General features: G+C 40.5%; 1 protein-coding gene and 1 long non-coding RNA gene across 2 annotated transcripts in view; one reads left to right on the forward strand and one right to left on the reverse strand.

The window, feature by feature from the left end:
- Window positions 1-43: 43 nt before the first annotated feature.
- LOC150065656 (uncharacterized) lies at window positions 44-12,083 on the reverse strand. The gene is made up of 3 exons (XR_016534969.1): window positions 11,949-12,083; window positions 3,070-3,148; window positions 44-147 (listed from the first exon to the last, which is right to left on the reverse strand). It is a non-coding gene; the product is annotated as an uncharacterized LOC150065656 (long non-coding RNA).
- Window positions 12,084-12,189: 106 nt separating this feature from the next.
- Window positions 12,190-25,554, forward strand: part of Tdrd7 (tudor domain containing 7) — a 57,108-nt gene continuing 43,743 nt past the window's right edge. The window contains exons 1-5 of the mRNA XM_090330288.1: window positions 12,190-12,341; window positions 19,751-19,963; window positions 21,236-21,377; window positions 22,208-22,421; window positions 24,956-25,026. Of these exons, the coding sequence (XP_090186414.1) occupies window positions 19,757-19,963; window positions 21,236-21,377; window positions 22,208-22,421; window positions 24,956-25,026 (634 nt within the window). The 5' untranslated portion in view covers window positions 12,190-12,341; window positions 19,751-19,756. The remainder of the gene's footprint in view (window positions 12,342-19,750; window positions 19,964-21,235; window positions 21,378-22,207; window positions 22,422-24,955; window positions 25,027-25,554) is intronic.

Genomic DNA, 25,554 nt, shown 5'->3' on the forward strand with positions numbered 1-25,554 from the left:
AGGCAAGCACTTTAACCACTAGGCCAAACTCCCGGCCCTCTCCTGTCTTTTAGTGTGTCTTCCATCATCAAGGTCAAGGATGGCACTGTTTCCTTGTCCAGCAAAGGCTGCTTCCGGAGCTCCAGAGAAATCAACACCACATGTGCACTGCAGAAGAAAGGCAGGATAAATAATAGGCATGGTGGAGGTCACCTCCAAACGTCACATCACACACACAAATGTCACACCACAATTCCGGTCACATCACAGTGGCCTGCACCTATCTGTGAGGGAGGTTAGGAATCTACTCCTTCAGTTTGGTCAATCTGTGCCTTGACTACAATGGAGTCTCATGATTACAAACTAGGGGAAATGAAAACTGAAACCTACTGCTGTGCTTTCCCTGCACTAAACTCCAACAGAGAGATGAGGCTACTTTCAGAGAAACTGGTTATTTGCTTATACTGCATACCCCTTTGTTTCTTTTCTTCTTTTTTTTTGCCAGTCCTGGAGCTTGAAATCGGGGCCTGGGCACTGTTCTTGGACACTTTTTGCTCAAGGCTATCATTCTGCCACGTGAGCCATAGTGCCACTTCCAGCTTTTTCTGTGTATGTGGTTCCTGGAAAATCGAACCCAAATCTTCATGCATGCTAGGTGAGCACGCTACCACTAGGCCACACTCCCGTCCCATCCCTTTGCTTCTTGGTGCTTATTCATTCACAGAGATGGGGAAAACTTGATTCCAAATCAGGGTATAGGAGTGGAACCCCTGCTTCCAACTCCCAAGCAGATTGGTTAGAACCACAGTGCTATCTTTCCTCTCCTTGTACCTTGTAAAGAGACCTAAAAGAAACCTTTTATATTCCATCAAGGGGGAAGGATGGGAATAGCAGCTATGAATCCTCTTAAACAGGTAGCACGTTCCTCAAAAGCTCCATCAAAATTTAATATGTGGCCAGAGGCCAGTGGCTCACACCTGTAATCCTAGCTATTCAGGAGGCTGAGATCTGAGGATCGAGGTTCAATTCCAGCCCAGGTACAGAAGTCTGTGAGATGACATATCTATATTCTGTATCAAAGAATTACAATACATTGGTCCTGCTATTTTGATCTACATGGTAAATGAGGAAAATGTTTTGATGGTTAGAGGAGTGGGGGTTGGTCCTGGGGCTTGAATTCAATGTCTAGGTCCTGTCCCTAGCTTTTTTTCTCCCTCTCTTTCAAGGCTACTGCTCTATCCTATGAGCTGCAGCTCTACTTCCAGGTTTTTTTTTTTTTTTGGTGGTTAACTGGAGATAAGAATCTCACAGACTGGCCTGCCTAGACTGACTTCAAACCACAAATCTGGCTTCAAACTTCAAATGTTAGTCCCCTAGGCATGAGCTACTAGCACCTAGCAAATGAGGTCATATTTGATTAAAATTAATCTCCCTCCCAAAGGAAACTGATTGCATTACTACTGGGGATATAGATTAATATAACCACTCTGGAAGGTTTCCAGGTTCCTCAGAAAACTAAACACGGAACTTCCCCATGACCCAGCCACGGGGCATCTGAGTATTCTACTCAGAATACTACAAGCCAGAATCAGGATGAGGAATGCATACTTGTGTATCCACGTTCACAACAGTCAAATTAGGGAAACAGCTCAGATACCCTGTAACAAATGAGTAGATAAAAAATGTGCAGGTGCAGGTGCAGCTAGGTGGTAGCACCTTACCCAGCTTTTTGCTGCTTAGATGAGTTTCACAGACTTTTCTGCCTGGGCTAGCCTTAAACCTTGATCTTTACATCTCAGCTTCCTGAGTAGTTAGGATTACAAACAGGAGCCACCAATACTCGGCTTGAATTATTTTTTTAAGATTCAGAAAATGAAAAAGAGAAACCAGTTCCCCAAGAAACACAACACTGGGCTCTTTCACAGTATGGTGTATGTATAGGTGGATTGCCTCCCCCCCCAGTACTGGGGTTTGAACTCAGGGCCTCATATTTGTTTGGCAGGTGCTCTACCATTTGAGCCATGGCTCCCAGCAACAACTGTCATATCTTTAAGCATTATCTTGTATCATGCTTCCCTTTTCCCTACTCTGAAATGTACATCAGATCTTACTATATCTCCATAACTTTTCTGTCATGTTTTCTCAGGGTATGTGTGTATGTGTATACTCTTATTTTTCTTACCACCTTTAATTCAATAAACTTTTCATCAGTTGTGTCAAAAAATGTGGTACACATATCTAATGGAATTTTACTCATCAATTGGAAAGAATAAGATTATGTCATTTGCAGGAAAATGGATGGGCCTAGAACAAATCATGTTAAGTGAGATAAGTAAACCTCAGAGAAAGAAACAGTGCATGTTTTCTCTTATACATGGAAGCTGGATTCAAAATATAACTGGACATGATAATTTATACAGGACTCTAGGCATTCATACACACAGACTAAAGGAGGAGACTTTTAGGGGAAGAACCCAAAGGCATACTTCCTCTGACCATTTAAAATATCAAAATGAATTCCAGGGAATAGGAACTTTTGTTTCTGTTGCAGTTGTTGCTTTGGTTTATTTGTTTGTTTGTCTTTTTAAGGGACAGAAAGGTTGGATGCAGAAAGAGAGGGAGGAAGGGTGAACAAATGGAGTCATAATATTCAGTATACACTATGTAGAAAATGAACTATGCAACTTATGCGCAGGGGACAAGAAGAGAGAAACTGGAGGAAATGAAGGAAAGGGTGACATTGTTTATAAAAGAAATATACTCATTACCTAACTTATGAAATGGTAACCCTGCTGTATAATACCTTAGTAATAACAATGCAATTATATTTTAAAATTACTCTATCCCAAATAAAAACTGTTTTATACCACAAACTGGGGTGGCTTAGAAACAACTGAAACTTATTTCCTACTGTTCTAGAAACTAGGAGGTATTCGATGACAATGCCAATGCTGACAAGGACCCACTCCCCCATGAGGGCCCACTTTCCGGTTCAGAGACAGCTGTCTTTTTGCTGTGACTTCAGATGGCAGAGAGCAGAGTGGAAGTCTTCTGTTCTATGTCCTTCTTGAGGAATCCTCCCAAACTAACCATTTCCTGAAATTCCTGCCTTCAGATACTGCAGCACTCAGCAGGTGGATTTGGAGACAAAAACTGTTACCTGTGAAAACTAGCATAGTAAAATGTATTATTAATTAATGTCAGGGGCTCATGCCCATAAACCTAGCTATTCAGGAGGCTGAGGATTGTGGTTAGAAACTGCCTGGGCAGGGAAGCATGTGATGTGAGACCTTTATCACCAATAAACTACCATGTGCTCTCTGACAAACTGCTCTATTGTTAACCTCTTCCAAGTGGCTTAACCTGAGTACGTTAAGAACAAATGAAGTCTATAGTTTAGAGTTCACTCCTTGTAGAGTTCTATAAGTTTTGATGAATGCATATCACACATTTACCATTATAGTATCTTATACTTTCATTGTATTCCATCTATTCTTTGGTACTCTACAGCCTTTTCTACTTGGAATCTACAGTATGCTTCTCAAACTGACCTCTTTAAAAAACATACATTTGTTTCCTCTTTTTGTAACTAGACATCTCATTTCATTGCTGAAATAGTCCCATTATATGGCTATGGTATTATTCAATTTTCCATTATGATTACAAATGCCTGATACAACTGCCCTTAAAAAATATTTACTTTTGCTCACAGTTTTAGGGATTATAATCAGTTAACCCACATCAAGGCAGGAGTGTGGTAGAAGAAAACTGCCTACCTTTTGGCTTGAAAATGAACGAGGAGATAGAGGAGCAAGAGGAAGAAGAGAAGGATAAGAAAGAAGAGGAGGAGAGGAAGCAGGAGGAAGAAAGAGCCCCTAAGGACATTGCCTCATTGACCTGAACTCTTCCAACTAGGTTTCCTCCACTTAAAGGTTCCATTACCTTCTAATAGCAAATCTGTAACACATAGGTCTTTGGGGTAAAGGGAATATATATGATTCAAAGTACATTCCTTTACCTAGAAGGATATCTTGGTTGCTTCCAGTATTTAGTAATTGTGAAGAAAGTAATGATCAACTGGATATGTCCTACGAGGTGGACAAGTACAGAATCATACAGGCAGATCATTTAAATTAGTTTTATAAAATACTGTATTCCAAAGTGGCTATGCCATTTTGCATTCCCACCAGCAGGTGTTGTTTCACAACACTGCCAGCATTTGCTGTCGGCTTTCTGCTTCAGCCATCCTAATAGTAGGTGGAACATTAACATGCTCTAATGATGCCATCTCTTATGTGCCTATTTATCACTCACTCTTTGGTGAGCTGTCTATTCAGGTTGAATGCCCACTTTATTATGGCTTTGACTCTGCTGTTGAATTTTTGAAAGTCTATTCCATTTGTGAGACTCCGTAGTTGAGATAGTTTTCAGTTTTTGCATATTTTATACAAAACATGTCTATTTTCCATCTGTATATATTCTTTGCAGAGGGGGCAGTTCTGTAGTTGCTTTGGTGGAGTGATATATTGTTGGAGCTTCCCCCTCTGCCTTCTTCCATGATGTCATTCTCACTACTTTTTATAGCGGTAACAGTCCATTGTACAGACACAAAACATGTTTACAGGCTCATCAGTTAGGAGACATTTAGATTCTTTTTATTTAGGGCTACATAAATCATGTTATTATGAACTGTCACATATAAGCTTCAGTGTGAAAATTTCAAATTTGCTTTTACTATAACATGACTCTAGTATATATTAAAAAATTTCTGTTATTATATAAGCTTTAAAATAAGTTTTCAAATTAAATGTACTATTCCATTCAATTCTCCTGATCGGCTCTGTATTCCAGAGACTCAGCACTGGCTTGCCCTTGGTGAGAGGATGTGTTTTCAGGCAGGAAGCAAGTGAATTAGCAGGTAACCAAAAGAAAAGATTAGAATTGAAGGATGGGACAGCATTTTCCCTACATAATTAAGTTCCCATCCCTGGGGAGAATGCTGCCTGGTTGTTCACCTATCGATGACAGATGACAAAGACATCTGGAGTAGTCACATCCCCCGTCTATTTCCACCTCACCATCTCCATCTACCAGATGTGGAGGTGGACAGAGGGAAAGTATGCAAATGAGTAGCAGGAAGGACTAACTGATTAGAAATTGAAGATCTATGGAAAAAGAGAAATTCTATTATATCCACAGAATGTAACAAGGTAAAGATCAAGGCTGTGCCTAAAAACCTATCAGTTATTATGGACAGTATGTCTGTATCTCTTCCCCCAAATTCACATGTAGAGAAATCCCCACCACACGTGACTGAAGAGGAGGTGGGGCCTTTGGAAGATGAGCTAGGCCATGAGGGCAGGGTCCTCGTGAGTGGACTCTGGCCTTTATAAGTGAAACCTCGGGGAGTTTTCTGAAAGTCACTATGTGAGGACACAATGAGGAGTCAACAGTCTGCAGCCCAGAAGAGGGGTGTCACCAGAACTGGATCAAGCTGGCACCCAGATTTTGGATTTCCAGCCTCCAGAACTGTAAGAAATAAAATTCTTATTATTTGTAATCCACTCAGTCTCTGGTGCTTAAAGTAGCCCTAAATGACTAAGGTTGCTGGTAATCCAGATTTGTTATACTGGCTGTCCAATACTATAGGCACATGGCTGTTTAAAGAGGTTTTGATAGTGAAAAAAAAAGTTTTACTCAGTTCCTAGACTTTTTTTTTTCAATTTTTTGTTTTTAAAGTAATTTATTTCATTCATTAGATAAACAGGAGTGACATGGCAGAGCAGAAGGTGGATAGGCTTGGTTTCTTTACTCATTTACTCATTCATTGCAAGTATTTATTGTAGGCCATGCCAAGCACTGTAGTTCTCCAGTCACAATTAGGCACATAATGCAATATAGATATGCTTTGCAAATAGAGAATCCATAATTGCAATGATACTTTTTATAAGCAAGGTCAGGTTTGTATAGTTCAGCCTTCAGACTTATTCAGAAATGTACACTGCACAGGAAGAGCAAAAGCCCTGTGGGAGCTCATCACTGCAGAGTTCACTTCTTAGATTAAGAGCTGCCTTCTCCAGGAATCTTCTCTTCTGGTTTACTCTGGCTGGTGGCTGACTATCTCTTATTAGCCAATAACACTCTCCTACTTCATACCTAGTGTTCAAGTTCTAAATGCAAATACACACTGTCCTGAATAAAGAGGACAAAATCAAAGATACCTGTTTTAAATGAAAAAGACTAAGTGTGTTGATCATGTCTATAATTCTAGCTACTCAGGAGGCTAAGATCCAGAGGATCATGGTTCAAAGCCAGCCCTGGGAGAAAAGTCTACAAGACTCCACCTTCCATAATAATTAGCAAAAAGCCAGGCTGGAGGTACTGAGGTTAAAAAGAAGTATGTGGGGAGAAAAGGAGAATTGGAAAATTTGGGTTAAGTGAACTCCAAGTAGACCACTAGAAAGAGTGATTTTTTAACTTCTTTAACTGGTGTGACCTAGGGAAAATAAGATAATTTCATAGTGGGTTGGGGGGAATGCAGAATTCTACCAAAGATAAATGCATGGATCTCTGCCTCTTGGGATAAACTGTAATGTCCTTCTAAGCTTTGTCACTGGGTGGCATTGGGAATTGGCTGCTGGAGGATTTCAGCAGGAACACCTAAACCTATATGAACCAGTACCTTTCTTTCAAGAGAGGTATTTTGTATCCTCTGCATTTATTCTCCTGAAATGAAATTCATAGAGAAAATCTACCTAGAAACTTACTATATAGCAAAATGATAGAAAAAGTTATTTGTGTTAATACACAAACCAGGTTTGTCATCTATAGAAATGGCAAGACATTCATATGTTTGCTGGGGCAAGGAAGTGTCTCTGGTAAGAGGAAAGGGCAGCAAGCATCCACTAATACTCAGCAGGTACCCCTGATCACTATGGGCCTAATCTCGTCTGTGGTCAAGGCACCCCTGTGGGGAATTACTGGCTACACCTTGGAGAACCACTGAAGACTCTCTTGCTATTGACTGGCCTCACTTTACTATTGAAGGGAAACTGAAGCTCGAACCCAAATCAAAGCCTTTTGGCTTTGGAATTAAGGCAACCTTTGAATTGAACCTAAACTCAAGGATCTCAATCAAGGTCAAATGACTAAGAGGTAATGATCTTGCTTATATAGTACATTTCTGCTTTGAATTCACACTCCTTGAATATCATCTGCTTCTTTGATTTAGTGAATCCATACTGCACATCTCCTACGTGTGGCTTCTTCTCACTACCTCCTTTCTTCTTTGCTCCTAGCAAGCACTATAAGCATAATTCTACCAGCAGGTTTACTATTATAAAACTGGTAGCACTGTGGTTCAATGTTTTGATTATAAAGTGACAGTCTCATCTATAAGACTCACCCAACAGCTAGGTCTCACAGAAACCTGACAACTTTTTTTTATTATTTATTTTTTATATTTATACGGTACCAAGGAATTGAACCCAGAGCTCATGCATGCTAGGCAAGCACTCCCATTAACTTACACTCCTAAACCGAAACCTGACAACTCTTAATACTCACATCCTTATAATCATTCTTATTTTGGGGTTTCGCTTTTGTCTAAAGCTGAGCTGGGTAATGCAGCCCCCTATCCTGATAGTTCTGTACTCTTCTCTACACAATATCCTGCTAAGCTCTCATTATTCTGTTTCCCACTGTTACATGGCCCTGTGGCCTCTAAAGCTTTGGTGATCAGTCCCTTCTGGGGATTAGGCCCTTTCAGCTGACTCACCTTGGAGGCCTTTGTGGGCAGCTTAGGAGGTTCTGCTTGATCAGCACATCCATAGCTTGACAAGGGCCTGAATTTAAACAAGGCTCTGGCAATCCCTCCCTTTTGTTTTGTGTTTTATTTTTTCCCCTTTTCTCCTTACTCAGTTAAAACAAATGCAATTGGCTAGAAATTTCTCTGCATTCCTCCATGAGGCAGTAACTGATAAAAGAGAGAGTGATTATGTTAATGATAAATCAAATGTAGATCTGTCTAAAGATTTCTTTTGCCAAGGATCTATTATTCCTGACCTTATGTAAGCAAAAAGTGCATGAGGCTGGGTTTCATCTTGCATTCACAACTTTGAATATGTAAGAGCTTCAAAAATGGATGGTTCTAAAACTCTTTGCAATGAAATAATGTAGAGGATGAAGATACATGAGATCTCTTCTGAAGCTGTTTAGGAGGAAACACTAAAATCTGGAACCTTGGCTAAAGAAGCAATCTTGTGAGGCGAGGACTTCCATGAAGATGTCCTGAGAGGAGAATTACCCAAGACACTGAGTAATGCCATAGCTAAGACCCTGTGGTTCATACGATGGCATAGGAAGTGATGGAAATGAGTTTGTGTTTTGGTTTGTGTTTTCTTTTAAGAGATAATATAAGGAAATAATTGACAAATTTGGATGGGAAGAGACATGCCCACACAGAGGTCTCTCAGATTTTGGAAGGGATGTTTGCAACACTTCCTGATAGCTGTGAGGTCTGAGGCTCTGAGAAAGAGGACGAGGAATGGATTTTTCTTAGGCTATTACAAAACTAAAATGAGATGAGAAAAAAAGCTTGCTTTAGTATGTTCCTGAATGAAATATAGTTGCTGTCTCCCTTTCATACTAAATGGTGCTTGCTGAGACAGTGCCGGAGAAGTGGCAAGAAGGCAAACTCAAGCCTGCCACCCGCATGGGGCCTGACTGTCCTGGTGTCTTGGTGTCTGTAGATATTAATGATTCTCCCCAAACAAGGAGGTCTCTATGTGTATAAAAGAAAATGCATGAAGGGCTTTCAGTAGAGGGTTTACACTGGAAGTATTTCCTAGCTTTCTCCACTCAGGATAAGCTGGAAGCAGGGTCCTCTTCCTTCTTTATACCTGGGTCTTGATTTTAACTTCCTTCCCACAATAAACACCTTCTGTTGAAGTCTCCAGATAGGCACAAGAGACCTGCCAGGCTGGTGCTTAATGTCTGTCCACCTCCCCTGCCAGAGCAGAACACCAAAAACTACCTTACAGCATTGGGAATGGCAAATGGTTTACATTCCTTTCCTAAAAAAGACCCCAGGGCTACAGGCTCTTCCCCTGTGATCTAGGAATAGGTTTAGATTTTTAGTGGGCGATAAAGTCCTACACCAGAGTTCGGTTCATTTTGAAACTCTGCTCTTTGGCTCCAAGACATACGTTGTCTCCTGAGACAGCTTGCAATGTGGATTCACAGTGGGGCTGTAAGACCTCCTAAGCCTCTGTGAAATCATATGCCAGATTTTCTCTCTCTGTGCTTCCTTCACATATTTTGATCTCCTTTCCCAGAAAAGGTAAGAACCATTGGGTCTAAGGAATCACCAACCTATATCGCAAATACCCCTAAAGTCTTATGAAATCTGACCATATCCAAGACAAGGGTGAATTCTTAAATTGTCTGGACCTTGCATCATTTTTTGGGGAAAAAAAAGAATGAAAAGTTAAACACAGCTTCTTAAACTAAGAGCCTTCTGACATGACTCAGCTAAAAACTGACCTATTGGATGGACATTTTACCCAAGAACATACATAAAAAGCCAATATACACATGAAAAGATGCTCAGTATCATTAGCCATAGAGAAATGCAAATCAAAGCCTTGATGGCATATTCCCTATTCATCCACTGGAATGCTAAAACTAAAAAAAAAAACAACCCAATTCCAAGTAGTTGGAGTAACTAGAAGTCATAATTTAGAGGAGTGTGGTCCAAAATGGTGCAGCTACTTAAGAAAAATGTGATGGTTTCTTAACAGTTCACTTAACCTTCACCCTGCAAATTCTGCTTCCCAGGATGTATACAAGGAAACCATCTGACCATATAAAAGCATTCATACATGACAGACGCTAACTGGAAACAACACACATGCACATTAAGTGGAAACACATAAACAATGACATATCCAGCCACACACCACACAGCAATAAAAATGAACTGACTACCGATAGGTACAACAGGGATGATTCTCAAAAACATTATGCCAACTGAAAGAAGCCAAACACAAAAGGTTATACATTGTAGAATCCATTTACAATACCTTCTAGAAAAGCAAAGCTATGGCAACAAGAAATCCCACCAGTGGTTACCAGGAGGTGGAGGTATGAAGAGGGAATTAACCACAGAGGGCACAGGGCAACTTTTTGGGGTGATGAATTAGTTCTGTACCTTGAATGTGATAGCATGTACATGATGAACTACATTTGTTGACATTCAGAATGGTGCACTTAAAACATGCTTTATGGAAATGGTTCACTAATAAAGCTAGTTTAATAAAAAAAATAGCTACAGAGTATTTTTTTTTTGTCTATAGCAACGTCCAGATATGGTACCCCTTTAGAAGAATTAAGGATCTCAGGCTTGAGATCATTTCAAATCTTTTTTATGATATGTTTTGTATACTAAACTGAGGAGGTTATTTTTTTCCTTCTGATTTCTCATTCTCTCTGTTCCTCAGATACTTTTTTTTTTTCAATCTCCCATCTTAATGTCGAACCTAGGATGTAATGAGCACTGCAGAGTCCAAATTGCAGGCTGGCTGAAAAGTTTGGAGTGGTGGATTGTAGGGTACAGAAAGGAGGAAGAGGTCGGAAATACACTGAAACAGAACAGAGGGAATGCAGTTTCAGATCCAGGCATTTAGGCAGAGTCAGGGACCAGATGTGACAGTATGAAAGGAAATAGTGTTCTCAGAACACTCTCTTCAAACAGTTCCTCATTGCCTTTAGTAGAAAGCCCCAATCCTGAGCATGGGATATCAGGCACATTTTCATGATCTACTTTTAATCTATTCACTGCCTACTGCATCTTTTCACTGAACTGAAAGCTCTTTAAGCACAGGCTTATCAGTACCCCACAGTTTTGTTATTTTACAGTACATGCTTAATATACTGGTTTAATTATCCACTAACCTGCTGAAGATAGTTACAGCATCCCTATTTGGGGATATGGCAAACAAAGCTTCTGCAGATATTCTTGCATGGGTCTTTGTGAGCACTCACATTTTCATTTTGGGGGGTAAATACCTGGGTGTGAAGCTGCAGGGTCCTATGGGTAGGTTTGGTACATGACTATAATGGACTACTACTCAGCAATGAAAAGACAGAATCTACTGGTATATACAGCAATGCGGATGAATCTCAATCAGCAGAGAATGATGCTGAATGTAGGAAGTCAGACCTTTCCTTTAAAAGGCAGTAATGTTATAGTGCGTAAGATCCTAGAAACTGCAATCAAACCCATAGAAACAGTCGAAGAGTAGCTGGAGGACTAAGAGTCAGACAGACTCAGTAGGTAACGATTCCAACAGGGGTATGAGAAAGCTTTTTGGCGTGATGAATACATTTTTATTGCAATAATGGTTTCATCTTTGTGTACATGCTGGATTCACCCAGCTGTATATCTTAAAACCCATGTGGCTCGTGTGTCAGTCACACTGTTTTGCGCTAGCAGCAAGCGCTGAGTTAACAGAGCGGTGAACACTGGTTGAATCAAAGCGGGTGCTTGAAGGAATTACTATGCAGAAATGAACAAAAATTGAACACTCAATAATTTTAGAACAAATTCGACAGATGCATATGGCTTGTCATGCTGTGGGCATTATCTGAGGATGGGGAACCCCTAATACCTAGGCGTGGGGGAGCAGTAGCAGGCAGAGGAGGGGATGGGGAAAGCCATGCTGACCTTACAGCGTGCGGCCTACCTGGGGGTGGGGGTGGGGGTAAGGCTGACACCTGAGCAAAGGGCCTGCAGACACCTGGGGTTCCAGGCCGGCCAGGCTGGGGAGGTGTCTAGAGTAAGGAAGTTACAGTCCCGGATGTGGAAGAAAAGAAGGGGCGAGAGCGGAATGAACTGTGGGGTGGGTGATCCCCGAGCCGCCACGCCCCCTGCCCCCCCAGCCGAGTCCCAGCCGAGCCCCACGCGTTACCTGGCGCTGTCCCCGAGGAAGCGCGCCCGCATCCACCCCGCCAGCCCGCGTCCGCCGCGACCCCTTGCGTGGGCACGCGCAGAAACCGCTAGGCGGCGTCGGTTTCCCTTCCCACGCGAGGACGCCGGCGTGGGGACCGACGCGCCCGCGCGTGCGCAGAGGGCCGAGCCGGGCCGGCGGGGGGCGGGGCCGGAGCGGAGCGGGGCGGGGCCGAGCGGGGCGGGGCGCGGGGGCCTGAGGTGTTTCCCGAGCCGGCCGGCCGCGGGGCGGCTCCGGCGGTGCGGGGGAAACCGAAAGTGGGCGGTGGCTGAGGCGGGGGGCCCCGGCGGAGACGGCGGCGGGAGCGGGATCCAGAGGCGAGGGGGACGGGCCGGGGGGCCCCCCCGGGACGAGGTGAGCGCAGGTCCTGAGGGGGCCCGCACGACAGGTGCGGAGGGAGCCCCGGCGGGCGGGGGAGCGGTGTCTGGAGGTGCGGTGCACCTGGGTGGCGGACGGGACGGGCGGGGTTCCCTCCGACCCCTGGGGCCTGTGTCCCGCAGCCGCCGGGGACGTCCGGGTCCGACGTCCGTAGATCCGCCCGGGGCGCCGGGGGAGTTGGGGTTCCAGAGCGTTGTGATTTAAATCGCTGGAGGGAACCGGACGGCCCTGCGGCGGCCTGGGAAGCCCGGTGACGCCCGGGTGGGAAAACGCCGCAGCCGGGGGGGGGGGGGGGGGGGGGCGTGGACGGGGCGGGAGACGCTGACCAGGAAGTGGTTCCTGACGGACGCCGCGGCGGTCCTCCTTCGGGGACTGACCCCCGGGTAGCTCACCCTTAGAGCCACCGCACAGGAGCCCGCGCAGGCCGCTCCAGAAATGCCGGACCCGTGCATCCTTCCTCTCCACGGTGAGCGCCGGCCGGGAAGCGTGGATCCAACTTTCACCCCCCACCCCCACCCCAACGAGGTCGGGTCTTCAACTTTTCCACGTATCTGCTCCCAGCCACCGGAGAGGTCTAGCGGTTTCTGTTCATACCCAGAGGCGCACCACTCACAATTAATTTCAAAGAACAAGTCTGACCGTGTTGGCAAAGTTCGGGTTCCAAAGGATTCTGATGCCCGTCCGACCAAACCCAACCTAAAAAACAACAACAAAACAACACCTACTCGGGTACATTTCTTGCCACCCCAATCCCCCCGCCCCCAGTCGTACAGATGAAAATTTTGTAAGAAAATGTTCTGCCTAGACACTGGAAACAATAGTCAGTGGAAGTGAAACTTAAGATTCCAGTCTCTTCCTGGAGACGCTGCTTTGAAGTCTATAAAAGCATGTGTGTGTTCTCCAAGCCTGGAATCTGGGCCTCTCGCCTTAATAATTTTGTGATTATGAATTGGTTGCACACTTTGAGCCGGGTTTTCCTATGTGCCAAATGGAAATGCTTAATTTATTCTGCAAGGTTTTTTTCAAGATAACCCCACTCAAGATCCTTGGGCACATTGAGGCAAACAACTCTCTTCAGCCAAACCAAATTATTTTACATAAATTGGATTTCCATTTCTTAATCTATCTCTTTTTTTGTCTTTGGAGAACAGAGATGTAATATAAGAGAAATTGACACAGGGTGGAGACTCCTTCTCCTGCAGTTCTACACAACTGATATTCATTGAGGGTTGTGAGGTTGTGAGGTTCCTAAGGCAAGACAGATTAGAACTCACATCTCCTGTAGCCTACTCCAGGGCCATTGGGAGACACACAATCTTCCTTTTTGCGAGTTAAACATAATGGACAGTGAGACCACAGTTGGCAATGCCTTTGGATTCTTCCAGTCTTCCCTGTAGACTGGAAGTGAAATGTAATCCTTACTAATGCCCTTTTAAGTATACTGCTTGACTGTGGCTGAAAGGACTATTGTGTGTTGCATCAAGAGATTTAAACTCCTTGGAGGATCCTTCTTTAAAATTCTTTGTGTGATATAATCTAGTTGGATATTTAATATGAATATAAAAGAAAAAATGCTTTATAATCCAACTCTGTCCCATTTGCAAGAACTGAGGTTACTCCTAGAGATAAGTATGTTACCTCTGAACATTTTGATACAACAGAAGTTGCATCTAATTTTTCAGATTGATTTTGGGATTTAGTGCTGTACCACAACTTAAATTTGAAACATAAAAAATAATAGGGAGATGAGCTAAATGATACAGTTGAAAATATTGGAGAAAGCATACATGAGAGTCAGACTAGTTGCTAAAATCTTTTGGTCACCATGTCTAATAGGAAGAAGAAAATGAAAATGACTGAGCCAGCTCCCTGGCTCAATTAATGGCAGAATGCATCTGTCTAGGATTACACATCAAAACCAGATTCTTCAGAAAGTTAATGAAAACTATGACTGACAATTTGAACTATAGTGAGGATTATTTAAATTTTGCTTCCCTAAAGGTTATCATTACCTGCCCAACTTCTGGTATGTTAATTAACAACTTAGGGTGTTAATATGAATTTTGTAGCAAAAGGGAGAAGGATAAAAGTAGCTGTAACATGTTTATCATTTTGGATGTCACCTTTACATTTAAATGTGGCAAGTGTCAGTTGCCTGGCTGAAGTGCTAGTTACTAAACATGCCTCCAGGTTACTGTTTATATTCCCTAACACAAAATTAACTTTCAGAAGTCTGCTGGACATATGAGAAGCATATGTGTGAAAGGAAGCCCTAGTCTGGGAGCCTGAAGTTGGGTGCTCTTCTGCAGATTCTGGCCACAAAAATATGTGAGCGCTTAATGATTATGTCAAGTCTCAGTTTCCTAATGTGGGAGCTGCAGAGTTTGGAAAAGATAGTGTTAAAATGCCTTCTAGCATTCTGTGCTCCTCCCAGCTCCCCATATTTGAGTTGAATGCATGTCCTATGTTGCTTTCCTGGGCTGGCCTGGATCTTAGGTATTTTGGAATTGCGATCTTGAAGGAATTCTCCTCCAAAACCCTTTGTCAAATCTTGGAGACCTCTCGACTTTCTTTCCAACTGATAAGTGTGGATGAGGCAAGTAAGAAGATCTGGGATGGGGTTGGGAATGTGGCTTAGTGGTAGAATGCTTACCTAGCATGTACGAAACCCTAGGTTTGATTCCTTAGTACCACATAAGCAGAAAACATCGGAAATGGTACTGTGGCTCAAGTGGTAGAGTGCTAACCTTGAGAAAAAAGAAGCTCACGGACAGTGCCCAAGCCCTGAGTTCAAGCCCCAGAACTGGCAAAAAACAAAAACAAAAACAAAACCATATATTTCTGGAAAGTTCTGATATTTCAAATTTAATACTTTACTAAAATTTTTTTCAATATACCAGTGCTTATTATCAGACATTTTTTACAATCCACACCATGCTTCTAGGAAAAATTTTCATTAAGTAACTATTGAATGGCAGGTATTGTACTAAAAACAAACTTAATTTTTATAGTTAAATTATTCCTATATACGTTAATTTGCCACCTTCGGAAACATCTAAAAAAAACATCATGGGTCCAAGGATTTAACAAAACTCAAAGCATTTTAAAGCATCATGCACTAGATAATATTTAAGCTTTAACTTTCTTTTTGTTTGATGCATCAAGTGATACAGCTAAGGTAGGAACTGCAAGTGAGCTTGGAAGAGATTAACATCCATGAGACCAAGACATACATTTGACAGTTCTGTTTATCCCTCTGGATTATGCTAATTTGTGAATTTCGCACTAATATTGAGGCCTTTGAACTTTCAGTCTAGGCTTCCGACTGTCCCTCCTTCCAAAAAGATGCACATAGAGTTACAATGTTCCATGAAAGCTAGGATATTTTAGAGAAAGTCTTACAGATTGTAGACATATAGACCAGCATTGCTTCCTACTCTTCTCAAGCAGGGTATCTTTTTTTGTGGCTTGAAACAACAACAACAACAAACTTTTGTAAGATCTCATCAGTAGTAATTACTTCTAGTTTCCATTGCTTGATTAAATATATATTACATACTGTTGCAACTTTGGTAACAGCTTGTGTTTGTGAATTCTAGCAGCATCTGCACATTTGTTAAAAAAAAAACCAACAGAAATGTATGTAAGTATGCAGCATTCACCAGTGTTTGAGCAGCACTTATTGCTTGCTGGGACGTACTCCTTGGATGTGTGTACTCGTTGCACATATGTTGTGGCCCTCACTAGGGACTGCTTATTGGGAACTCTGGCTCAGAGTAAAAAGGCTCTGAAATAATCTGTCAGCTGGTTCTCCAATACAGTATGGTGACACAATGACAGTTGTTTCCTTCATTTTATAGCAATCATTGCATTTTGCCTCATTTTTTCCTGGTATTTGAGATTGAACCCTGACAGATCTTCCTCATGCATGCTAGTTAAGGCAAGCACTTGTACTAGTATTCTACATTCCAAGCCCCTACAGTCATTGAAACTCGAAAATAATTTAAATAACAAGTTGGAGCCAAGGTTATTTGTTTGAGAGCTAATATGCTGTGTTTTTGTAAGTAGGAGATCAAAAAATTGGCAGTAGCTAGAAGAGAATTTCCTGCTAATCCAGCATATATTTATTGCATTCTCAATGGTTATGCAGTAGACACACATTCCTGCTTTCATGAAGCTATGTTCAAGTGAAGGAGACAGACTGCAAAATTAAACCAAGCAGATTATAATGCAGTGTAGATGAAAAGGAAGTCCTTACTCCCAGGGACCACTTCACCTTCCTAGGTGTTTGTTCATATACCACCTTCTCAGCAATATGTTCCCTGGATACCCAGTATGGCAGGCACAGCCACTATGCCAGCTGCCAGTGTTCTCTGTTCTTTCAGTGTTTACGGGACAGCCTTGTCTCAGAGCCTTGGCATCTGCATATTTAGATAGGGACTCTAGTGGAAATCACATTCTTTGTATCTGCATGAAACATAATCAAGTCTTGGAGCAAAAGGATAAAAGTGAGGGTACAGGAGCTGAGACTTTGGCCCAGTGGTAGAATGCTTGCAAGCACAAAGACCCAGGTTCTATTCCTCGGCACCACATACATAGAAAAAGCCGTAAGTGGTGCTGAGGCTCAAGTGGTAGAGCTCTAGCCTTGAGAAAGTCCAAGGACAGTGCTCAGGCAGGCCCTGAGCTCAAGCTCCAGGACTGGCAAAAAAAAAAAAAAAGTGAGGGTACAAGTTACAGAATTCTACCTGTGTCTTGGCAGAGCCCATGGCCTCAAGGAAGGAGGTATATTCGAAGATAACACAGCTTCCTAATGTTGACTTTCCCAGTGACTTAGGGTCTCAGTGTGACCTTCACCTTGTTCCTAGCTTAAGTGCCTTGCTTGGGAAAAAATTCCTTTTGGTAGCTGTTTGAGAGCAGAAGCTTAGAGGAGGACATTTTAGGAATGGGATAAAAGATTGTTCTGATGGTGGAGGGAGGTGAAGGCTTTCATGGAGGGTGGCCCTCAACTGGTAGACACCAGTTGACATTTGGCTTATATATTCTAGATGATAAACTTATTGAATATATGTTCTGTTCTACTAATAGTATCACACTATTTGGATTACTGTAGTTTTGTAGCAGGTCTTGAAATCAGCCTTATGGTATTGGTGAGAATCTTCATCGTGACAATGACTAGGAGTGGTGAGCAGGAACATTTTTTTCCCCTGTTACCAGTCTCAGGGAAAGAATATTTACTCTGTCACATGTGATGTTAGCAATGAGTTTACATGGATGATCTTTGCCAGGCTAAGGATGTTTCTTATTTTCTGAAAGTTTTTCATCATGAAAGAACTTAAGACAATTAACTTATCTTTCTTAGTGACATCGCATGGCATAAAATATAATGTTGTAAACATTCCCCTAAGTAATATTCTTAACGTACCCAGAAAGTTTTTTTATCTGTTATATATTCACTTTGTAGAGATTTTTTTCAGATGTTTTTGGTTATTGAGAATTTAGCAAATACCTGGGAAATATCTGAATATCTTTCTGTTACTGATATCTAACTTGTCTTTTTCAGATCACAGACTATTCTTGTGTAACTTTAGTTATTTTTAAATTGAATGTTGGTTTGTAATATAATTTTACTGTTATTATTAAGGTGATATACAGAGGGGCTATCATGTCATGTCAGGCAATGAATACATTTCCTTTTGAACATTGTCACCCCTTCCTTTGCTTTCCCCCTGAATGTTTTTAGTTCAAAAATACATTGTTTAGTAAATATTCCATCTGTTCCTGAAAAACATCTTTATTCTACTCTTTTTTGGAGTAAGATATTTCAGTGAGAACAGTTTGGTTGAACATGGCTGGTTCTATAACCTTAGTGCATTTTTCTCTCTACTGGTCTTATCAGTTACTAGGAAAGGAGTTTCAAATCCTTTATTCTTCTAGATCTCATGTTTATGTGTAGATGTATGTTTAGCTTTCTCAGTTAAGTGTTGCCACACTTATGCTATGTCTTTCTGGAAGGCTAATTCCATTTACATTATAAAATGTCCTTTTTATCCCTTCATTCTGGTATTAATATGGTCATAGTATTTGTATAGCATATCTTTTCTATATTTTTGCCTTTAACCTATGTTCTTACATTTAAAGTGCATTTCCTGAGGATGCTGTATTGGCAAATCTTACTTTATGTCTGGTCTACCAATCTCTACCTTTTTAATTGGGATATGGATATTTAGTTATTTACATTTAATGTATTAGGTATGGTTGGATGTTTTCTATTTTCCCTATATTTTTGTTATTTTTATTTTCTCTTCTTTCTCCCTGCTTTTTCAGTTTTTATTCCATTTTATCCTATTTTATCTTTACTACTGGCCTATTAGTTACTTCTTAAATTTTTTGAGTTACCATAGGATTTACAATACATACATCTTTATAACATTTAAATAATAACAAACTTCATTATAGATAGTATAATTACTTCTGATCTCTTCTCATGCTTTTTGATGTTATAATATGCTCCTGATGGAAATACCTCAATTATGTTAATGATTATGTAAGAGTATTTTTCAAATCTCTCCAGCCCCACAGCCTACCCTTTTCCTCCAGGCCTACCTTATTCCATCTTGCTATCAAGACTCCATTCAGAACTTAGGCTCAACGGTTTCCCTCATTTGTCATAACCAGTAGAAACCTTGGGCTCTACTAGCAGAGATCTGCAATAGAGCAAAACCTTGATATATAAGGCCATATAGTATGAAGCTAATTGAAAGGACCTCCAGGATACTGAAACAAAAGCCATATAATGAATGATTGTTGTCCTCAATGTACTATGTTATCTTTCATCTCCTTTGCTGTCTCTTGGGTATCTCATATTGTTACAGTATCTCACTATGTTATCTGATATATTGAATTTATTTGTATTTGGTTATTTGAAATTTGATAGGGAAGGGGGGAAAACCAAGACGGGGGTGGGTGGTGGGTGGGGGGGAGGGTGATGGGTACCAAAACATGTGAAAGGGTATCAATGTATGTGAATTAATGCACCTTCTATCTGGCAAATATCATGTAACCCTTTTATTAATTACAATAAAAAATTATTAAAAAAATAAAGACTATTTTAAAGACTGCTAAAAAAAAAAAAGACTCCATTCAGACCCATTTCAGTCTGGGGATAATCCCCAGAGTCTTCCCTTCAGATCATCTCAATGCCTTTCCAAGTTTTCCTCTGCCATTCTCATGGTTTGCTATGTTTTCCTACCATAATAATTTTCCACTGCTTTGTTAATAACACAGGAAGTATTCAGTATTTATACCCTAACAAGATTAAGCTCTGAAAGTCTATTTACATTCAGAGTAATGAACCATCACATAGTAACTAGCCACTGTTCTTACAGGGGAAGATGCTGGAAGCAGATCTGGTTTCAAAGATGCTACGGGCTGTTTTGCAGTCTCATAAAAATGGGATAGCATTACCCCGGCTCCAAGGAGAATACCGATCCTTGACTGGAGACTGGATCCCCTTCAAGCAGCTGGGGTACCCTACTCTAGAAGCCTATCTGAGAAGTGTACCAGCAGTTGTCAGAATAGAGACTACTAGATCTGGAGAGGTAAGTAGGCAATTGTGCATATAAGAAGAATTAAACTGATTTAGAAACACCTACTTGGGGCTTTCAATCTTATACCAGTGGTAGAAAAATACCAAGTAGTTCAAGATCATCAGTGGTATGGCAAAATATATTAGTAGGAAAGCATGCTTTACTAATCCTTATCCTCCCAGACAGGTTTAATCCACATTTCTGTTTGAACCTTTGAAGCATATCTATAGAACAATTGACATGATATTTCCTATTTAGCTCTCTTTTCTTCATTTTTTCCTCCTAAGTTTCTTGAGGATGAAAGACACTTTTTACCCTCATAATTGAGACTTAATCCATGTTGAAAGAATCAGGACCCAATGTCCAAATGAATGATTTAATAACTCTTCAAGTACTTCTGTACCAGGAAGTACTTAACTCTTTGTTCTCCTATTTGGGTCATTTCAAATGTTTCTAAGTTTTAACTACTAAAATATCCCTTACTGAACATATTGGCTAGGTAGCACTCTTATTTTGAATTATAATCTCAGAAACAGAAGCACCGGGCCAAAGAGGAGAATAGTATAAAGCTTCATTGTTTTCCATTTCAGTTTAGCATCAAAAGTCTTGAAAAACGAGTAGTTTTGTAAAGATCATCTAATTCCAGTAATCTTCACATATTTTTCTCTTATAACACACACATGCACACGCACACACATATTGCCATGACAATTTTTCAGTCAAGAGTAATAAATTGAGGTACTTTTGTAGGAGGAAGTTATATCATGCCATGTTCTCACATCTTTGCCTGTGGGAGCCCTCTGAGATCCCCTTGGAATTCTGTGGCTCTGATGAACCCAGCTAAAACTCTGGGTCTAAGACAAGCCTGTTAGCAAGCTGAAAATTCCCAGTGTTAGCTTCACTGTGTGAATTGGAAGTTTATCCCATTTTTCTGAACCTCTGCATCTCTATGTGTAAAATGGGGATCAAATATATCTCATGGATTCTGTGAGATAATATATGCAGATCACAGTTTTATTTTTGTTCCTTTGTTAATCTTAACAAGTATATTGTAGATGTTTGGTACATACTTGTTGGGGATAAAGTTTTCATTTACAAAGTGATCATGTGGGTATATTACTATTACAGTAAATCTCACATTGTCAAGGAGTGAGGTGAATGAACATTTGCTTGGAGTTCATTTGGCATGTGAGGGCTCACTTGAGACTCACTTTTAGAAACTGGTCTCTTGGCAGCCCTAGTTCTAAGAAATGTTTTTCCTACCATTCTGTCCCTCATGAACAGGTTACCTGTTATGCAGTGGCCTGCACAGAAACTGCAAGGATTGCTCAGCTTGTGGCTCGGCAGCGGAGCTCTAAAAGGAAAACTGGGCGGCAAGTTAATTGTCAGATGAGAGTGAAGAAAACCATGCCATTTTTTCTAGAAGGTAGATCTTTTCATATGTTAAAGTTTTAAGCCCATGAATATACTATCACAGAACTTATGGAAATACTGCTTATATCCACAGGAGAAAATTCCTGAAGCTAAGATTTCCATATGAAGTGTTAGTGAACATAAAGGGTGTGATTTACCTGAAGAAAAACAGTTACACAGTGAGAAACAGCAGATTTTTAACTGTTTATGATGGCAAAGCATGGTTTTACTCTTTCTAGGTTATTTGATAAGAAGCCACACCCAGAACCTTGAATGAACCAAGAACCTATGATTTAATGTCTTATTTAGCAAATTTATGTCTTTTGGTATAAGATCTCTGTTTTTCAGAAAAACATGAATTTACATAGTATGAAAAAGTACTACGGACAACTCAGCCTTTGTTTACTGAATGCTTGAGAAGCAGTCATTTCTAAAATGAAATTCTCAAGAGATAGTTCAATGATGAAACATCTCAGTGCCAGGGTGAGCATTTTAGACAGCCAGCAATCTGTGAGCAAGAGGGGAAATGGAAGGCTTCATGGCAGAGAAGTCTCACCTGCCAGGGTATGGACTGATGGAGAAGAGACAGGAGAATCATGCTGCCCTTTATAATGGTGATTGCCACAGAAGTGGAGGTGCAGAGTAGGTAAGAAATGGTTAGTCTGTCAGGGAAGAACCTCATCTAATATTGAATATAGCCCAGTCTCTTCTCCTAATCATCTACCCGCCAGGGACTCTCTTATTCTTGCAGGCTGTTCACAGAACAGAGTCCCACAGAAAACATTGGGAATGGCACAGTGAAACAGGGCCAATTGATTCTATTATATATGCCTAACTTCATAGGAAAACCAAAGGCAACCCTCAGACAACCAGGATTTGCTTCGGAGTTTTCAATTGGCAAAAAACCTAATCCAGCACTGTTAAGAGACAGAGGAAGTGCTTTTGGAGTTAAGTCTGATGCTGAAATGCCACCTTACCCAGTACACACGACTCTTGGAAATGAAGTATTCAGAGACATTCCAATGCAGAGGCATGTGAGCATGCCTACCAATAACAGGTATCTCGGTTTTATCTGACTAAAAGGAGAAGCGTGGTGAATGTAGGATAATAAGTGCTAAAAAATGTATGTTTTGATCAAGACTTTCAATTGTATTTAATGTAAGTTTACATATTGTAGAAAATGAGTAGTAGATCTACTTTTCCTGGCTTCCCAGGTGTCACTATCTGAACAGAAGGATATATGCCCAATTTGGATTTTCTGTACAGTATTAATCATCACTTCTTGTAAAATTCACTATAAAACTTCTTGCAGGTTGTTCTAAGATGCTGTTTCATTGTGGCATATAACTTTTTACGAAAATCTTATGTATAAATTTTGTAGTTAAATCTGACCCAGTCATGCATTCCCTCTTTTCTTTAGTAATCATTCCCATAATTGTGTAGCAGCACCAGACATCCATGTGCAGGAGTCCTGGGCTAGTAACTAGTCCTTATACATCTTAGTTTGGGTACCACCATTTACTAGCCAGGTAAAACAAGTAAAAATTATTTCATATTTTTGACTATGATTTCTTTATTTGGGCCAAAAAATTGTGAAAGTAAATATGTTAAAATTCCTTTCTGTCTCTAAATTTTGTGGTTTTATGAGCTGCCTAGGAATTCAGCAAACTTCCAATCCATGAGCAAATCAGGCTACCTCTTGTTTTGTAGATGCCATTTTATAGGAATGTGGCTGTATCTATTCCCATGCTGCCCATGGCTGCTATGTACCAGTGGTTGGCTGAGTGGTTGTGTAGGGCCTTAGTGACCAGCAAAACCTGAAAGGCACCTGTTGATACTTCGCAGAAAAAGTATTCTCAATACTAATATAGATGAGTCAACATCTCATTCTTTCCTTCTTCCAGATTTTTTTTACTACAAACTTATAGCACCAAATTCCATTTCACGTAAAGATACATTTTTTTTACTCAGATACTATAATACTTAGAAACAATAATTTTTTTTTTGTGGGTCATGGGCCTAAGCACTGTCCCTGAGCTCTTCAGCTCTAGGCTACTGTCTTACCCTTGAGCCAAGCCCCACTTCCCATTTTCTAGAGGTTAATTGAAGATAATAGTCTCAGGTCCTTTTGTGCCTGGAATGGCTTTGAACCTTGATCCTCAGGTCTCCGCCCCCTGAGTAGCTAGGATTACAGGTGTGAGCCACCGTGCCCAGCTAGAAATAATTATTTTTTAATTTTATTTATTTTTTGTGTATGTGGTACCAAGGAACTGAACCCAGGGCCTTATGCATGGTTGGTAAGCACTGTACCACTAAACCACATTTCCAGTCCAAAAATTACTTCTTAAAAATGTTTGATAGAAGAGTTTGATTTTTTTCATATCTTCTGTTATATATTCATGAACAAATACACAAATATGCTTTAATAATTTCATACAGTAGGTAAGCCTTACTGATAGCCCATAGCTAGTAATTCATTTATAATTAAAAAATAAGAAATATGATGCATTTCAAATAATTGACCTACTTCAGAAATTGGAAGTATGCATTTTGCATGGCAAAAATGTAATCATTGATTTATCAAATCATGATTCATTTGATCATTGTTTTCTCCTTTGAAGTACCAAGTACTGCCTAGGCACTAGGAACACAAACAATTTAAGAGTATCTAGTAAGGGAGAGACTCCTGGGCATAAATGGTGTGTACATATTTGTGTGTATATGTGTGTGTATGTGTGTATGTATGTGTATGTATATGCACCCATGCGTGTGCATGTGTTTATTTGTCCTCATGTTTAGAAACATCTACTTATATATTCGCCATCATAATTATGTAATTATTGTAGTAAAGGTATGATGTGTGCAGATCTGTTTCTTTTCAACATAGATACTTGAACAACATCTGTTACTGCTTTGAAGCACTGCTCTGATTTGAAATATTGTTTTTATGGTATACCAAGATAGAATATAAACAATGTTTCCAAGTTTTCTAGTGTTTTACTTATATGCTATTTTAAATATAACTTTATGATGCATTTCAGTATCTGGTGGTGCAAGTCCTTTGTTTTTTGTTATATTCTAAGATACTCTTTATTTATAAAGACTTGAAGCCAGGGATTTACATTCTTGCTGGGTTCTCCTATTCACGGCTGCCCCTCTGCCACTTGAGCCATACCTCCAGTCCAGCATTTTACTAGTTAATTGGAGATGGAATCTTACAGACTTTTCTGTTGGGACTAGCTTCAAATCTTGATCCTGTAGGTATCAACTTCTGAGTAATTTAGATTATAGTCATGAACTACTACTGACTCCGGACCCCAGCTATTTATTCTTTGCATGGATTTAATTATTCTATTTTAATAATCCCTTAATTGTAATTAGTTGTAAGTTTGACTTTCAAGTTCTGAAAGGGGCTTTCAAATACTCAGCTAAATTGAAGCTGTCTTTAACATACTTTTCTTTGGGTAAATATGGAAGATAATACTATATTTCATTTATATTTTTCTGATTTTTGCATATTTCCTTTTATTGCCATAAAGGCTTTCAGTGGAAAATACAGTGTTTAAAACTTGGTATTCTTTTACACCCTAGGTTTAGTCCGAAGGCATCCCTTCTGCAACCTTTCCAGATGCATCTCTCAGCCTGTAATAAGGAAGTGAGTGGTATGTTTTCCAAACATCTTCTTGCTACATACTCGCTTCTGAAACCTCAAGTCCCCAAGCAAAGTGGGCTTTGACACTTCTACTTCTTTCCTATGTCTAACCTTTAAATTTTGAATTCAAGGGCTCTTTAGAGGAAATAATATTTCCAAGGATATCATTTCCATTCTGACTTGAGGCCTTCCTTATACTAGACCTATTGCTTCACATCCACATGGGCCTCCTCACCTATCTTAAGGAGAATGAACCCTCAAAATCATGCAGTCTCAAGCCCTACTTTGAGGAAACTACCAACTCTAATTTTTCTTTTCTTTTCTTTTTTTTTTTTTGCCAGTCCTGGCCTTGAGCTCAGGGCCTGAGCACTGTCCTTGGATTTTCTCAAGGCTAGAGCTCTACCACTTGAGCCTCAGCACCACTTCCAGCTTTTTTTCTATATAATGTAGTACCAAGGAATAGAACCCAGGTCTTCGTGCATGCTAGGCAAGCACTCTACCACTAGGCCAAACTGCCGGCCCTCCTACTCTAACTTTA

The sequence above is a fragment of the Megascapheus bottae genome, chromosome 3 (assembly GCF_031878675.1).
Source record: "Megascapheus bottae isolate mThoBot1 chromosome 3, mThoBot2.hap1, whole genome shotgun sequence".
NCBI lineage: Eukaryota > Metazoa > Chordata > Mammalia > Rodentia > Geomyidae > Megascapheus > Megascapheus bottae.